Genomic DNA, 17,319 nt, shown 5'->3' on the forward strand with positions numbered 1-17,319 from the left:
GACCGGCGGCGGGCGGGAGAGGGCAGGGCAGGGCAGGGCACTCACCGCTCTGCCGGGCCGCCAGCTCCAGCAGGTCACTCAGGGTCTGCACCAGCGTCTCCAGCCGCTTCCTCTCCTGGACGTTTTGGAGCCGGACGACCAGCTTCCTCAGGGCTTGTTCCTCCCCCGCCACCGCCTCCCCCTCCTCAGGGCCGCCGCTGGCCATGGCCGACCCGCTGCCCTCTCCGTGTCCATCCGCCGGTCGGCGGGACGAAGGCTGGGCTGGGCGGTGCGGGCCCGTCCCGCTGCTGCGGCCCCGCAGTGCCGCCGCCCGGCCGGCGTCACGCGGCCCTCCCGAGCCGCCCCTGCCGCGGCCTCCGGCCCCTCCCACGGCGCTGCTCCATGGACACGGCCAAGAACCGGCCCCCGCGGGCGACCGGCCCCCGGTAACCCCTGGTAAACGCCCGCGGGACACGCGCAAGCGCCCGGCAAACAGAACAGACCCGCGGGCAGCTCCCCCCTCACAGTGATTGACGAAACAACTGCCCAATGGAGCTGCCGAGCTGGACCCGCGGTCCGCCCAGCAGTGTCTCTGCAAAAAGGTCTGGGCAGGCGGCGATAAGGAGCGGGTGGCTTTGGTTTATGGGTTTAACGAGCTTTGGGGGCGAGGATCTGTGACCCTGTGGGTTACCCGCACTGAGGCAGTCTGTTCCTGAAGGGCTGCTCCCTGTAGAAGGGTGTGGAGTTGAGCCTTGGAAAAAGGGAGGGGCGAGATGAAGGTGTTTTGAGACTTCATTTCCATCTCTAATTGTCCTACCCTAATTTGTTTGGCAATAAACTAATTTCTCCCAGTTGAGTCTGTTTTGCCTGTGATGGTGATTGGTGAGTGATCTCTCCCCGTCCTTATCTTGACCCACGAGCCTTTCGCTATGTTTTCTCTCCCTCCTCTAGATGAGGAGACAAGTTACAGAGGGGCTTTGCTGAGAAGCTGGTGTCCAGCTAGGGTCAACCCACCACAGTCCTTTTTGGCTCCCACATTACCCTTGCTTGAAACCACAGATGTCTGGAATCTTCGGTGTGTATCTTCTACCTACCTCGACAGTAAATGTTGTAGAGTTGAAGTGTCTGCTTGTTCCAGCTCGCAGCTGGCTCACAGTCCTGGATCACTTGTAGCTCCTTCAGTAAGTAATTTGTTGCAATTGTAGATTCCTGAGCTTGACAGCTTGAGCCTGAGTTAATGTTTCCTCTTCTTTCCACTTGCGTTGGCAAAGAATAAAATACTGTGCTAGTGTTTCTGAGGTCCCGGAATAAATAAAGAACTAGCTTCTAGAGATCAGGTGTCTCAAACACTAATCTTGTAGCGTGTCTCCGAAGCTTCATTCCTCTGCCGGCAACAGTTCCTGGAGTGCTGTTTGGAGAGGATGCCAACTTCTGCTAAGTCTCTGGGAGTCTGGTAGAGATTGACTAAAGTCTTCTGAAGTGTGTTGATTAGTTAGACTAGAAGAGAAGGGAAAGAATGGGGTAGTCTTGGGAAACATGAATATTGTAGTTTTCCTGGATTTTTCTAGGGAAACCCAGTGAAGATATTAATGTCTCTTCACCAGAAGGGGGATGGGATCAAATTTAAAGACAGAAAGTTTAGATTAGATACTAAGAAAAACATTCTTTACTGTGAGGGTGGTGAGGCACTCTAACAGGTTGCCAGGAGAAGTTGTGGCTGTCCCATTCCTGGGGGTCCTCAGGGCCAGGTTGGATGGGGCTCTGAGCAAACTGGTCTCGTGGAAAGTATCCCCGCCCACAGAAGGAAGGTTGGAACTAGATGGTCCTCTTCCAACCCAAACCATTCTATGATGTGTAGAAGTGATTAGAGGTTGTGACTGAGCTGTCTTGTCTTGATGTCTAGCAGGAAAAAAGCTCTGATAGTAAAGTGTCGTTTTCTGAGTGTCATTCTTATAAGAGCATGAGAAAAGGGCAAAGGACTACCTCTGGAGCACCTCTTTAATGTTTTTCTGCTCTGGAAGCTTCATATATTTCTGACCTCTTTCTAGTATTCCATCAGTGAGTATGGATGGCTTACCATGAAGACCACAACAAAGGGCCACAACATCTTTAACTAATTTAAACAATTTGGGTTTTTTCTGTTGGGGCTCAGTGTGTTTATTCCATGTTTTCTGTTCTCTAGCAGCTCTAGCATGTTGTGTTGTTTTGTGCACATAGTTTGAAAAGACTGTACAGAATCAAAGAATTAACTGGGCTGGAGAAGACCTTTGAGATCATTGAGTCCAACCTATGACTTACACTACCTTGTCAACTAGGCCATGGAACTAAGTGCCATATCAAGACTTGTTTTTTTTTAACACTTCCAGGGGCAGTGACTCCATTTCTTTTTGGCCACAGGCTATAATTCCAGATCACACAGTTTTCTGATTTGATACAGCAATTCCATGGCCTCATCATCCAGTGTATAATGCATATTGCTATATTTTCTTAAAATTATTGTAATGTTATGTATTAATGGAGAATGCATTGACCCATACAGACACTTCCTAAGTGAATGCAATTTTAGATTTGAGTCTACTGTAACTGTATTTTGTTTTAGCTCCATGTAGAAGGTGATTGGGGTAGGAACTTCTGTTGGAGTCAGGCTGCAAAGGGGACTCCAAAGGAAGGGGCAAGCTGCTAGAAAACATACCAGAAGACCCACAAGAACTTTTTTTGCCTGAGTTATGGCCCATGTCTGGGTCTAAGGCTCATCCCGTTCCTAGGATTTGGTTTAGAAATTAAATCCAGTTGGAACTCCAGGTTGATTTGGATTTTAAAGGGCCATTTTTGCCTTCTGTTCTGTCATCCCTAATGTCTCTTCTGAAAATAGTTTTCCTGTCTTGGGCCCATTTCCTTCTCTTGGCTACATACATTATCATGTTTGGAATAAGATTTTCTGCTTCATGTTTCAATTCAGTCTGTCCTTGATACTAGCAGTCTCTGACTGGCTTTTGCTATCAGCTGTGTAGCAGGTCCCTCATTTCTTCACCCTTCCTAGCTTGGTGTTGACATTGATTTAAATGTTTTTTGGTGCTTATAGGGTGAGATACCAGGAAGCAGAGAGGGGTCAGCTGTGAAAGCTGTGTGTTGCAGTGTGATACAAGCATATTTCAGAACTGAAACTTCATCTTTTTGACAGGAGAGGGAGGCTGTGTGCAAGGAAAGACTGTAGGCTGTTGTTTCTTCGTTGGTGGGAAGGAAGGTGTTTTTCTGGAACAATTCTTTTCCCTGGATCATCGCTAGTTCAGTTGGGCTTTTTTGGGGGGGAACTCTGGATTTTCTTTCTGTTCGGTTTTGTGAGGGGGAGTGTGTATATGAGAATGAGTTTGGGTTTTCGCAGGGGAGAGGTTCTGAAAGCATTTTTATTTGGTTTTGTTTTCTGAGGGGCTTTTTTGTTTGTCTTTTGTTGTTGTTTTTTCTCCTCTTCCTGCTCTCCCATTATTTTATTTGCAGTGCTTTACATCACCTGGTGAGCCTGCAGAATCTGTGTTAGGTATTGCCTGGGGACTCTCCTTTGCAAGCTATTTCTGTCAGAGAGCAATGTCAGTCAGGTCCATTTTTTCACATTCAGTTTTATCTCATCATGCTTCCCCTAGAGAGGAGAATGAAAATTTAATTAGAGGAGACTTTATAACCACCTTTTTTTTGTTTTTGAAGTTGCTTTGAAGAGCCCATGCATGTTTATCAATGAAGACATAATACTCTGAATAAATATTCTTTCCAGTGTTACATCCCCATTCTGTGTGTTTTAACCCTGCAGCTGGAGAGAGGGTGGTGTTAATTTGAATGACAGAAAGTGCTCAGACATAGCCTGTTCAGAAGTGATATGACAGTTATTTGATTCACTCCTGGACAAAATGCTGATAAATAGTCCATCTGCTTTTATCTTGTAACCAGCAGGGGCTCTGTGGTGTTAATGAATTCATTGCTTCAGAAAACAGTGGCAGAGCAGGTATTCTACCTCGACCTTCTCAGCTCTCATTTTAGCTATCAGGGCTTTAAAATTTAAAAAGATTAAGTACTGTCCACAGGCCCATGCTTGTTCACTGCTCTCTGTATGGGAATGTGCATCATCTTCACAGCCTCCAAATGGATGGACTTGGACAGGCACTCCAAACCACTACAGCTGGGTAGGAAACGGGCTGATGGCTGGGTCCAGAGAGTGGTAGGGAATGGTGATACATGCAGGTGGTGGCTGGTCACAACTGATGTTCCCCAGGGCTCAGTACTTGGAACAACCCTGTCTAACATCTTTATCAATTATCTCGATGAGGGGATCAAGTGCTCCCTGTCTGTTTGCAACCAGTTGGCACCAAAGTGGAAGTGTTGATCTCCTGGAGGGTAGGAAGGCTCTGCGGAGGAAACTGCCCAGGCTGGGCAGGATTGATGGGCCAAGGCCAATTGTGTGAGGTTCTACAAGGTCAAGTGCTGAGTCCTGCACCTTGGTCTCAACAACCCCTCAACAATGGAATACTGAAGACTGGGGCAGAGTGGTTGGAAATCTACCCAGTGGAAAAGGACCTGGGGTGCTGGGTCGACAGCAGCTGAATGTGAGCCAGTGTGTGCCCAGATGGCCAAGAAGGCCATTCTGGCTTGGATCAGAAATGTTGTGGCCAGCAGGAAAAGGGCTGTGATTGTCCCCCTGTACTCAACACTGGTGAGGCCACACCTCAAATCCTGTGTTCAGTTCTGGGCCTCTCACTTTGAGAAAGACATTGAGGTGCTGGAGCATGTCCAGAGAAGGGCAGTGGAGCTGGGGAAGGGTCTGGAGCACAAGTCTGATGAGGAGCGGCTGAGGGAGCTGGGGATGTTCAGCCTGGAGAAAAGGAGGCTCAGGGGAGACCTTATTGGTCTCTACAACTGCCTGAAAGGAGGCTGTGGCCTGGTGGGGGTCAATGTCTTCTCCCAAGCAGCAAGTGATAGAACAAGAGGAAATGGCCTCGAGTTGTGTGAGGGGAGGTTTAGATGGGAAATTGAGAAAAATTTCTTCCCTGAAAGGGTTGTCAAGCCCTGGAACAGGCAGTCCAGGGAAGTGGTTGATTCACCATCTCTGGAGATATTTAAAAGACATGTTGATGTGACCCTTAGGGACATGGTTTAGTGGTGGACTTAGCAGGGCTGGCTTAATGATTGAACTAGGTGGTTTGAAAGGACTTTTCCACTCTAAATTATTCTATGAAATATACCTTTCTGAAAGCAGGAGCTCTACTAGAGTTTCAAGTAGATTTTAGGTATTTGACATACTTTTCTGAATTGTCATCAGGTATGTTCCTTAAAGTCAGCTTGAGTGTTATAAGTATATGTATGGATTATATAATAGGTATGAATATTTCCATTGTGTAGTTAAAAGACTAAAGTATAACAAAAGTGAAATTTTCGTTACAGAAACTTGTGCATATGTTAAATTGGACTGACACCTAGTGGTGGGAATACTTCTAATACAGTAGTACACGGTTTATGGATCCTTTGGTTCTGTGGGTCCTTTAATTTAAAGGCAGCTTGAAACTATGTTTTTTGGGGGGGGGGGGGGGCCAGAGAAGACCTGAATTTCCTCAAAAGGAGGGCTGTCCCTGCCCTTTATCTTTCCTAAAACTCATCTTCCCTCTGTCTGCTTTTCACTTCTCATCATCCTTTGGGTTATACTGCATTGCTGTATGCTCTATTTGGTCTATATGTTTACAGAGCAGATGAGTACTTCAAAGCCCGAGTAAGTTTTCCTGCTGTTTCCTGCTGAAGAGCTGATGATGCACTTCGTGGTTCTAAATTTGAAACTGAAGGAGATGTTCAGGATGTTTTCTGCCAGTATCCAGCTGATTAAACAGCTTCTGTTAAAGGGACAAAGCTTTCATTTCACAGAATCATGGAATAGTTTGTTTTGGAAGGGACCTTAAACACATCAAGTTCCAACCCCCTTGCCATGGGCAAGGGAGAACTTCCACTAGACCAGGTTGCTCAGAGCCCTATCCAGCTTCCACACTTCCAGGGATGGGACATCCACCGCTTCTCTGGGCAACATTCCAGTGCCTCACCACCCTCACAGTAAAGAATTTCTTCCTAATGTCTAATCTAAACCTGCCCTCTTTCAGTTTGAAGCCATTCCCCCATGTTCTGTCACTACATGCTCTTGTAAAAAGTCCCTACACACCTGTAGAACCCCTTCTAGTTATTCTTTGCACCCCTTGCCAAGTCCAGCTCCAACTTCACCTTGGCTTTCCCCACCCTATCCCTATACAACTGGACTGTGTCCTATACTCTTCCCAGGTTACCTGTCCTTGGTTCCTTTGCCTGTGCACATACTTCTTGCCCTTTAACTTGACTAGCAGGTCCAGATTCAGTGATTCCTGTCTCTTGCTTTCCTTGCCGAATTTCTTGTGGCTGGGGATAACTAATTCTTGTGCTCCAGGAAGATGTCCTTAAAAATTTGCCAGCTCTGTTCTGCTCCCTTGTCCCTGAAGAAAGTTTCCCAGGGGATTGTATTGATGAGTTTCTTGAAGAAATTGAGTTTACTTTCCTGAAGTTGATAAGGCCTTTAAGGAGAGAAAAAACCTCAACTGAAAAATTAAGTGGATTTATAGCTGGTTTCTAAGGAGGTAAAAAGCCTAAATTTCTGGATCACTGGCTTCAAGGTTGTCTTAAAGAGAACTGGGAGGAGGAGAGTTAAGGGCCACCTGATCCAGAGTATGTAGCACTTGGCCATGATAACTAGCAAAGTGATGTAGGTTTAAAAATGAAGTTCCCACAGCTAAGGATAAAACAGCACTGACTGCTTTAAAACAAGAGTAAGAAGCAATCAGCACTTTCAGAGGGGATGAAATATATGGACCTTGGATATAATAGGGACGTTGGTTTATGCAGCATGGTGAACTTCATAATGTTTGGTCTACCAGAAGGTACTGCCTCTACTTATGCTACTTTCTCATAGCATAGACACTTCAATACCTACAGAAGTGAAGTTCCTCACCAGACAGAGGCCAGCACTGTGTCTGACCTAGGTAGTACTGCTCATCTTGAGATTATTTTACTTCTTATTATTTCACTTTAAAGTATTTTTTTAATAACTGTAGCTAACACTATACAGCACTAGTGGGTTTATAGGGCCATGTATGATGCATTTTGCCAGTGTCTAGGGTTTTGTATATATTTTCTAATTTAATTTTTATGGGTCTCTTTCATTGTACCATAATGTCTATCTGTTACCAGCTTTTATAAAGAGTACAAATAAAGATGGGGATGCAAATGAGTGTAAATCCCTGAAGCAGAATTCAAGAATGTGGCACCAGGGTAAATCATAATCCAGCAATGTAATTTTCACCGTCTCTGTCTTTTTAGTTATTAGTGGATAGATCACACTGGTTTTAGTAAGGAAGAAGGTTCTTGGCTCTTATATGGACAGTTATTCATATGGTTTAAGTATTTACTTTGGCAATTTATAGAAAAAAATTCTTATTGGGTTTACCAGTGATAAAATATAAACTTTCTAATTTCTACAAACCTTTTTAGGTTTACTAGATGTTTTTTAGCTCTGCTGGAGAATGCATTGTTGTCCAGTACATGTTTTTGCACTGTCATAAAGCAAAGTAATTTTCTTTATATGAACAAAGAGAAGGTTTCAGGGTGACCTAATTGCAGCCTTCCAGTACCTGAGGGGAGCCTACAAGAAAACTGCAGAGATATTATTTAAAAGAGTATGTAGTGACAGGGCAGGGAGAATGGCTTCAAATTGAAAGAGAGCATATGTTTAAATTAGATATTAGGAGGACATTTTTTACTGTGAGTGTGGTGAGGCACAGAAACAGGTTGCCCAGAAAAGCTGTGGATGCCCCATGCCTGGAAGTGTTCAAGGCCAGGCTGGACGGCTCTGAGCAACCTGGTCTAGTGGAAGGTGTCCCTGCCTACAGCAGGGAGGTTGGAATTAGATGGTTTTTAAGGTCTCTTTCCAACCCAAGACATTCTTTGAATATATGATTCTTTACAACAGCCTATTTCATTAGTCTGAATGTAAAAATTGTTCTAAGCATCACTCACAGGATTTGCAAGTAGCTAAAATGATTGACAATTAGACAATCAGATGATCAGTGTTCGTATGTCTGTCCAAGCATTCTGGTGCTGTATCAAGTAACTGATACATGATAGCTAAGCTATCTCATAGCAGGTCCTACCACTCAAATAGCATAAAACATCCCGTTCCCTTTACTTAAGAGCACATCTTTCTGAATTAGTTGCTTATCTATTTATTGCTTTTTCAAACTAGAAAAAAATTTCAATCTACTAACATTCTCAACGTAAAATAAAGGAGCACTAGTTGGTAATGATCTTAATTAGCCAAGTACTTTCCTTAAAGTATTGAAACTGGTTTAGCCTTTGTTGTCAATGACAGTGGTAAGGCCTGTCCTCATTATTTCCTCAGTTAAAGTAGCAGGACTAGTGTTAACTTCATTTGTTTTCTTGGGAAATTGAGAATTTAAGTGCTTCAAACGTGTTTCTTGTCACTGCAAGGGGCTTCTAATCAATATTTTCTCTCATGATAATTGGAACAGCTTTAGTACCAATAAGTTTTACTGCATGAATCTTTCGACAAATTACCTACTGTACCAGACACACTAATTGTTTTTGCAAGGTTTTGTGTACCACTATGCTGCTCAGATCAAGTAATATCATTATTCTAATTTCACAGTAATTCTTAATTTCTATCACCAATAGCAAATCAAGAGTGAAACAAATAACAGGACTGGAAGGGAATATTCCTCTGGTTTAACCCCAGTCCATAATTTTCCAAGCATAAGTTAGCATCCTTCTTTTCTTCAAAGATAGACTCTGCATATTCTCAGTCCAACTTCTGGCAGATTCTCCTCTTTGTTCTCGACTTCTATTCTTGTCTCTCAGAGGACTCCTCTTGCTCCCTAAGACATTTCTTGGCTTTGGCATGTTTGTTCCCTATGGTCCTTCATCAGACTGCTGCAGGCGCAAGTGGTGCCTGCTCCGATGCCAGGACTCGTGTCAGGCATCCATGTGGCAAGGGGGTCAAGTCCTGCTGCCATGTCTGGCTGCAGCATCAGTGCCCTCCCTCTTCCCACTTGGCCAGGTGCTTGCCATCCCTGTTGCTGCTCCTAGTAGTGATTGTCTTCGATCTTCCACAATGCTGATACAAAAAAATTATAGCGGCACTGTCAAATACTGTGATATAGCATTATTAAACTGACTTGAAAAGCACTAAGGTGTACAAACTTCCTAATGGTACAATCTATCTACTGCTTGTAAATGACTGTAGTCTTGAAATTACACTGCAGTTGCTAGAAAACTACTTAAATCGCTTCAGTAAATGCATTGCTGTGTGAGCAGTATATTGTGATATTCAGCCTGCTGTCACTGACACTGAGCATGTAAACATAGCACACTTATGTAGTTCCTGTACTTGTGGTGATAGACTACAAAGTCTATTTACACTGGCTGTTCTTATCTTAGCAGTAAGATAAAAACCATGAGCCACAACAAAGTCAGTCAAATATCTCAGTTAATGTTCATCACAAGTGTGCCAAGTCCTTCATGCTTTTGCCCCTTTCCAAAGAAGGTTTGTGTATCAAAGTGCTCATGAGAAAGACAACAGAGCCTTTGGCACCAAGGGTGCAACACCAAGTGCTCCCAGTAACACAGCTGCTTGCTGTAATGTGCATTTATCTTGGTGATATCAATACTGGCTGTGGTTGGCTTTCTGGCAGGCTTCCTACCACATTAGTGGGTGATGTTCCAACTCTGGAAATGAAAGGATACAATTTTATTTCTTTCCCTTGCAGTCTGTTACCAAGAGTACTGAGTACAAAGTCTGTATTGTTCTACTCAGTATCGCCAGTGTAATTAGGTCTCTCTCAGAATTGATTTGGCATTCCCTTCAGTCACTGAACAGCACTCTAAGTCACATCAGAGCCTGGTTACCTACAGCAGTAGTGGGCCTGTCCACCAGCTCCCAGTAGGACCTGCTAGAAGGGGAACTGTGAAATAGGCTCTGCAAGATCCCAGGGAACAAAACATGGAATAAATGAGTGGCCCTTTTTTAGCCATGTTGTTAACGAAGAAAAAAATTATCCAGATGTTCACTATGGAAAAATATTAATTTAAATAAGCTTTGTCCCAAAGGAGTTCTTAAACAGAAAGGGAAATGAGGCCTTCACATGTGTTGATCATTTCCCTGTCCACCTAAGCATTGTGTTGCCTCAGGAATGACTGTTCCCAAGCCACTGCTCAAGTCCTGGCCTGCGTGGATATGTGTGGATGGCTGACACAGAGGTGTGAGGACCAAAGATGTTTGGCACTGTGGAAACTCAGAGGCTTTGCATTGAGGAGAGGGAGGCAGGCCTGACAGACCAGTGGCCATGCACAGTCAAATGCTGCTACAGCTGCTTGCAGCTGAAACAGCTCATCATAGCAGGGAAAGGCATCTGACCATCCCTCCTGTTGTGTTAGTAGCTCACTATTCATTTTCTTCTGTGTGATGCTGGTTTAGGCTGCAGCACTGGGCTCTAGTATTCCCCTGCTGTGGTTGCAGAGACAGGCTCTGCCCCAAAGTAATGGGTAAAGCCCTTTGCAGTTTGCTAAATTGGTGACTGTGGCAAGAAGGAAAGGATGAATATAGGATGCCTTAGAGTATGGTGTTGAGGTGTGTCAGAGCTTGGGAAGCCACAAATCTATTGTCACAGACAAGGTGATGTGATATTAGCAAGATCTTGCCCATGCAACCTCTGAAAAGCAATCCCTGCTATTATCTTGCCCCAATCACTCTGAGGTTTCATTCTAGACTGAGCCACTTGAATTGCTGGGGAATTTAATATGTAGACGAGGTGTCTGGCTACTCCCAGGCTTGCTTCTTAGGATTATTTTGTAACATGAACACAGCTTGTAAGGACTTTTTGCTGTTTCCTATGGGAGAATAGTTTAATCAGTGGGTGGTACATATGGGTCTTGCAATTGTATGCAAAGTGACACTCAGCTGCTGGTGGTTTGGAAAGTTTGCAGCTATTCATGTGAGAATCTCATGTGTCTTATTCAATGTGAATGAGGCTGTGAGTGACAAAGTACCTTGCAGTTATTTTTCTTTTCTTCCCCTAAAGACTAGGAGGAAAGCAGAGCTATTCCTTCCTGCTCCTGCTATCCCCCAAAATAGCACGCCTGTATTTGACCTATTTTCTTTTATTTTTTTTTTTCTTTCCCTAATGCACAAAATTAAGTCATGAAATCCATTTGTAGGCTACTTGGCAAATTTCTTTGAACTTGCTTGAAGAATCAGCCACAGTTTTGATGCACCCAGTGTCTTTAAACACCACTGGTTTTAGAAGGTGTGTACTGGTATAGAAGAATGCAACATTGCTTTCTCTTGGATAGTCAGCCCAAAGGACCACACAATACAAAACAGCAGCTAATTTCTCAGTCACAAATACTGTTTAACAGTATTATTTGAGCTGACTTTGTCTGCTGTGTGCAAGAGTCTAATACTAAAGACTCACAGACTTATGCTACTATTCAAAGCATGGTCATTTCCCTTAAGAGTTTCTAGATGGGTATTTGATCTTGGTATTTAACACTTTCAAGAGGTCTGACATCCTCCTCCCTTTATGGCAAAAAGTGAGATTTGGTTCCTGCAAATATAACCTGCAATAAGACTTTCAATTTCTTTTATAACTTTTTGTAATCAGTGAAGTGGGACTTACTGTTGATGTATGGCCTCAACCTTTTGATGAATACTGTCCCCACATGTCTATGACAAAGCTAAAATTAGGCTATATTTAGATGCATGAGTTTAGAGTATAGTGACAGAAGTATTTGGAGACTGCAAGAGTATTCCAGAAATGCCTGTGTTGTCAATATAGTGGCCAATAGTTGTACTATCCATAAGAAAAACCTTCATAAATACTCTCAGATAATAATTTATTTCTTCTGCATAGAATAATTTAGTCCCAATAAAATTTGTCTGGTGCTGGAGAGAGTCTCATTGACAGCAGCCACCTCACCATAGTTCTCTTCTCTCACAGCAAAAACGTCCTTTCTTCAGTTATGGCTCATTTGCAAAGCCCAAATCCCAAATACATCCAGTCTGTTAAAGGAGGTCAGTCCCAAACTCCAGCTGGATAATCTCATCCCAAAGTTGTAGATTAAAAATTCTTGGTCTTTCATTAATTATTTGCATTTCATTTCTGATCTCTCAGCATTCATGTACAGTAGGGCTTGTGTCCAGTCCATGCACAAAACAGTTTTGTTTCATGAAAATCTGGGACAAAATGGACATGAGCAAAATTTTGAACCTAGATGATTAGTATAAATTATTATTGTTAGGACTCTTTTTAAAGTATCAGTGAAGCAAAACCAGTTCAAGTTTTATAAGCTATTAAAATATTTATGAAAATCACTGAACAGAAAAAAATTCCCCCTTTACACTGACTTCATGTGTATTAGTGGCTGACAAATTTCAGTAAGTCTTAATCTCCACTTATGTTATACTCAAAGACTTAGTACTGCTTCTTAATTCTGTGTGATTTTGTGCCAGTCACCCAAATTGCAGGATCAGCAGCCAGGCAACAATATCCAATATCCTGGTCTGGTCTTGCTGATTGGCATTGCTTTTCAATCTGTCAGAGGTTTCCAAATATATTGCACTTTCTTTAACTTATTAATTTTTGGCTGGAAGACTGTTTTGCTCATTTTTTGTCATATATTAAATTAAATCCTTGTTTTGTGCAGCTTCTTGCAGTTTTATTTTGCTAACCTTTTCCCACAAAACAGTGGATAGAATATACTATGTCAATGGACTGGAAATCACTAAGAAGTCTTTGAAGCTGAGAGTTCATTTTAACACTCATGAGCTGAAATTATTTCACTCTTATTATAAATACATTTCTTCATGTGACTATATTGCTTGCTGCAATAAAATAATGTTAAAATTCCTTTTACTGGTACTATAGCTTTACTCTTCTGCCTTTGATCACATTAGTTACAAATTGCTGTAGATGTCTTGTTCTTATTTGATCAATTCTGCTTTGATTTAGTCTTTTTATTGGTAAAAAATTGTGCTTTGAGCTATTTTGAAGTATGTGCACTGGAAGATTTTGGATTTAACCATTTTTGGCATATCCTATTTTCTGGTTGTCCGGAGATTGTTTAAGGTTTTTACTGTACAATTAATCAGATTTTGACTTTGGACAGAGTCATAAAGAGAGAGCACTTTGTATCACAGTCAAATCATCCAAAATATCTGTTACAGAGCTAGTTTAATTTAAGAAACTGTAATTAGCTATCTTTTTCTGTGTTCTATCACAAATGGAATTTTTTGAAAATTAAGTATATAGGACAAATTATTTGTAGTGTAACATAGACTACAGAAATATCCAAATCTGAATCGTGGCACATGTAAATATCGATCATTTTCCTGTGTCAAAGGCCTTTCAGAAGTCAAGGTAGATACATAAGTTGCTTTTCCCTTGTCCACTGATCCAGTCATTCCATTGTAGAAGGCCACTAGGTTAGTCAGGCACTATTTGCTCTTTATGAAGTCAGAAATCACAGAAAAAAAATATGCTCTAACTTGCTAAGATGAAACCAATGTACAAAAGATTCCTTTGCTGAAAATGAAACTTAGCAGAGCACCACTTGTATGCATGACTGGTGGGCTATGGACTAACAGTCTAGATTGTCCAAATCTCTGTAACAATCATATAAATACTAAATTTGGTCAGTATCACCAAAAAAAAAAGGTAATATAATCAATATTCAAATATAAGGTTTTTCAAGGTTAGGGCTGCAAGAAGAGTTTAATAGAATATCTATGATGACAGTGATTTGATGTTATCATTGTTTCTGTCAGTTTGCTTTTCTTTAGGAATTAAAAGAAAATACGTAATCTGGTTTTTGATGCCAAAATTATTACTGTTCCTTCCTTTTATTTTGCTAATTGAAAAATTCACAGATGAGACTTAAATGTGCCATGTTAGCATATCCATATTATCCTCTTAGTGCTGAGAGGGTTAACAAAAAGTTCATGCAATTCATCCTCATTCATCAGCCTCACTACAATTGCTGCAATAATCTCTGTGTTTAGCTTTGTATTTATTGTTCAATCTTGCATAGTTTTTTCACTTCCTCTGTAAACATCAGAGGTGAACCTGAGGTTTTATTTTAAGCATGGTTCTGAGATCTTCATTTTCTATTCTACTTCTTGTGTTAGACCTGAAAGTGTTTATTAGGGCAAAAATGCTCTGTGTGCACATTGCTTGCAGAAGCTGCTGAAAATAATCAGAGTATTGCTTTGTGATATTGCCACATGAATATGTTGAACTATCTTCAGCAAATTAAAATAATTGTTTATTTTCAAGAGCTTCATGCACCATATATTTGATGACAGGTCTGCTGATGAATACATTTTTGAATAATATGAACTTGTTTTGGAGATAGTTACCATGAAAATCTAGTGACTGCTGCCATTCCACGCTGACATGATATTTTACAGGCTTCAATTGCTCTGGCAAACAGTGGAAGCATAAAGCAGATGAAGGTTGCAGTCTGAAAATAAAAGGAATGTGTGAATTTTGTGACAAGAGCTGTTCTTCTGGAGTTAGAATAACCAAATTTGAGTGGTTGCCAAATTTTAAGCAAACATAATACTGCTACAGACCAAAGTAAGCCAGCATTTTTGTAAGTGGGATATGCCTGTGTGCTCTGGTAGAGTCAGGGATGTTTTATAAATGTCTTCACAAAAAATCTGAAGCCTTTCTGCCTTCTTGTTTAGGAAAGTATGTAACTGAGAAACAAAGTTTCTTGGTATCTTGTTTGATATATTTGCTGATGAAAAAGGACTGCAACAATTTTTTTTTCTACACAGACCACCAAAAATTCACTTGGTCTTTTTATGTTTGTGTTTTATTGTACACACAGTTGAAAAGTCATTGCATGTTTCAGCTATAACTTTTGTTTCTATGGTCTTGAACATCAACACTGCGGCTATGACTTACCTCATGAATAATTAAATCCCGTCGATGCTACTTGTTCCTGTCTTTGCAGCTGCTGTTTCTGTCCTAAGAATCCTTTTCACTGCCTAGTGTAGAAATGCTGCATTTCCCAGGCTTATTCACAGCTCTAAAGCCATCATGCTCCATTGTGAAGCTTAGATGCAATTAACATCATCCTCTCTCAGCAACATCCTCTGCTCATGCTCTTCTTTCTTGAACTGTTCAGCACTAAATGGATATATTGCTGTATAAATCTGTGGTGTACTGACATCTTGAACATTTTATAATTTGTCGTTATCTCAAAAAGAATATAGTAAAACTGGAAACATTCTATCTAATATGTGGCTGATTTTGTGATCAAGGAATCAAATGATTCCTGCATGGGGGACAGTTTGCTGAATCCTCATCCAGGCTCTTTGGTCTCAAAGAGAGAACTGGTTTATGTGCATGTAAAGCTGTGAATGGCACAAACTGTATAGGGAACTTCTTCCACCCTCATTCTGTGCAAGAGTTACTGGGTGTCAAAGCCACCTAGCCCACGGTAGGGAGCAAAATATAATTCATCATAACATGCTATTCAGCTATGGAACTGGTCATCACAGGACATTGTGGAAGCTAAAGATTTATATGTGTTACAAAACCACTTGGATAATTCATTGAAGAAAAAAATGTCAATGACTATTAAGTACAAAGCTTCACTTCTGACTCAGAAAGTCTCCGAGATGATGAGTCCTGGAAGCAGTGCTGAAGCTTGCACTGCTCAGATCAAACCTTACCGTCTGGCAGGTCTGTTCTTAATCCTTTGTGTGGCTCTGTAATCTGACACCCCGGGCTCTACTGTGCAAGTACCGGGGAGAAATTTGTCCCAGAATGTCAGTGCAGCTGAAGAAATGAAAGGTATCACAACAGTGAGAAAAAGTCCCAATGGCTCAGTGAAGCTCACGGGGAAGCAATAAATATCACAAAATGGTTGAGATTGGGAGGAACTTCTGGAAGTTTTCTGATCCATCCATCCTTTTCAAGCAGGGCCACTTAGAAATGGTTGCCTAGCGCTATGACCCTGTATCCAAGGAGGGAAATTCCAGCACCTCTCCGGGCAACCTGTGCCAGTGCTCCGTCATCTTTATAGTGCAGAAGTGCTTCCTGATGTTCAAACAACATCATCCATGTTTCAGTTTGTGACCCTTGCCTCTGGTCCTGTCAATGGGCACATCTGAAAAGACTCTGACTCTGTCCCCTTTATACACTCCTTTCTGGTCATTTTCTGAAAGCTGCTTTCTTAGTTGGGTGGTCTCTGATATCCTGGTGCATGGGGTTGTTCTCCAGCTGCAGGACTTTGCACTTCTTATTCAACCTTGTGGGGTTCCTGTAGGCCTGTTTCTCCAGCCTGTTGAGCTCCCTTGGGATAGCAGCATGGCTCTCTGGCCCCTACTCTCAGTTTTGTGTCATCTGCGAACTGGCTGAGCATGCACCACCACCTAATGAAGGTGGTAAACAGGATTAAACCTAATATTGACCCCTGGGGTACATTGCCAGTTACTGGCTTCCAGCTGGACTTCATGCCACTGATCACGACCCTCTGAGCCTGGCCATTCAGCCAGTTTTTGGTCCATCTCCCTGTCTGCTCATCCAGCCTATACTTCAGCACCTTCCCTGTGAGACTCTTGTGGCAGACAGTGTTGGAAAGCCTTATTAAATATCCACTGCTGTCCCCTTTTTTACCAGGACAGTCATTTCATCACAGAAGGTTGTTAAGTTTGTTAAGCATGACTTGCATTTGGTGAATCCATGCTGACTCTTCTGTATGATTCTTGTCTTTCATGTGCTTAGAAATGGTTTCCAGGATTAGCTACTCCATCAGCTTCCAAGGGATCAAGCTGAGTCTCACTAGCCTGTAGTCCCCTGGGTCCTCTTTCTTGAAGATCGCATTACATTTGCTTTCTTCTAGTCTTCAGGCACTCCTCCCAATTTTGGTGGTGAATCAAGGATTATAGAGTAGCTTTACAATGGCATCAGCCAGTTCCCTCAGGTTCATCATCCATCCCCAGGAAGATCTCCATGATATTTGGGCCATCCAATATCTGAAAGGGAAGTCTAGAAGCAGCTCTGTCTTGTAAGTTGAAGCAGGAAACAAGCAACACTGAAGCAAGTCTAAGAAGTGGAAGATTATTGCTAGTGGTTGAAAATTACTGATACGTAACAGGTTGAAATGACTTCAACTGGAGTTAGTAAGTGTGATGCTTATGCTAAAACCACTACTGAAGTTAATAAATAGCATCAAAACCATCAGTAGTTCAGCAGCTAGAGTCAT

The 17,319-nt window shown here is 42.1% G+C and overlaps 1 protein-coding gene and 1 long non-coding RNA gene across 2 annotated transcripts in view; one reads left to right on the plus strand and one right to left on the minus strand.

Annotated features, from left to right (window-relative positions):
- The window catches only part of LRRK2 (leucine rich repeat kinase 2), a 65,036-nt gene extending 64,293 nt beyond the window's left edge, over positions 1 to 743 (minus strand). The window contains exon 1 of the mRNA XM_068995071.1: positions 46 to 743. Coding sequence (XP_068851172.1) covers positions 46 to 205 — 160 coding nt within the window. The 5' untranslated portion in view covers positions 206 to 743. The remainder of the gene's footprint in view (positions 1 to 45) is intronic.
- A 194-nt stretch (positions 744 to 937) lies between these two features.
- The window catches only part of LOC138098528 (uncharacterized), a 32,572-nt gene continuing 16,190 nt past the window's right edge, over positions 938 to 17,319 (plus strand). Inside the window, exon 1 of the long non-coding RNA XR_011146626.1 lies at positions 938 to 1,160. This is a non-coding gene — a long non-coding RNA (uncharacterized lncRNA). The remainder of the gene's footprint in view (positions 1,161 to 17,319) is intronic.

The sequence above is a fragment of the Aphelocoma coerulescens genome, chromosome 1A, assembly GCF_041296385.1.
Source record: "Aphelocoma coerulescens isolate FSJ_1873_10779 chromosome 1A, UR_Acoe_1.0, whole genome shotgun sequence".
In the NCBI taxonomy this organism is placed as follows: domain Eukaryota; kingdom Metazoa; phylum Chordata; class Aves; order Passeriformes; family Corvidae; genus Aphelocoma; species Aphelocoma coerulescens.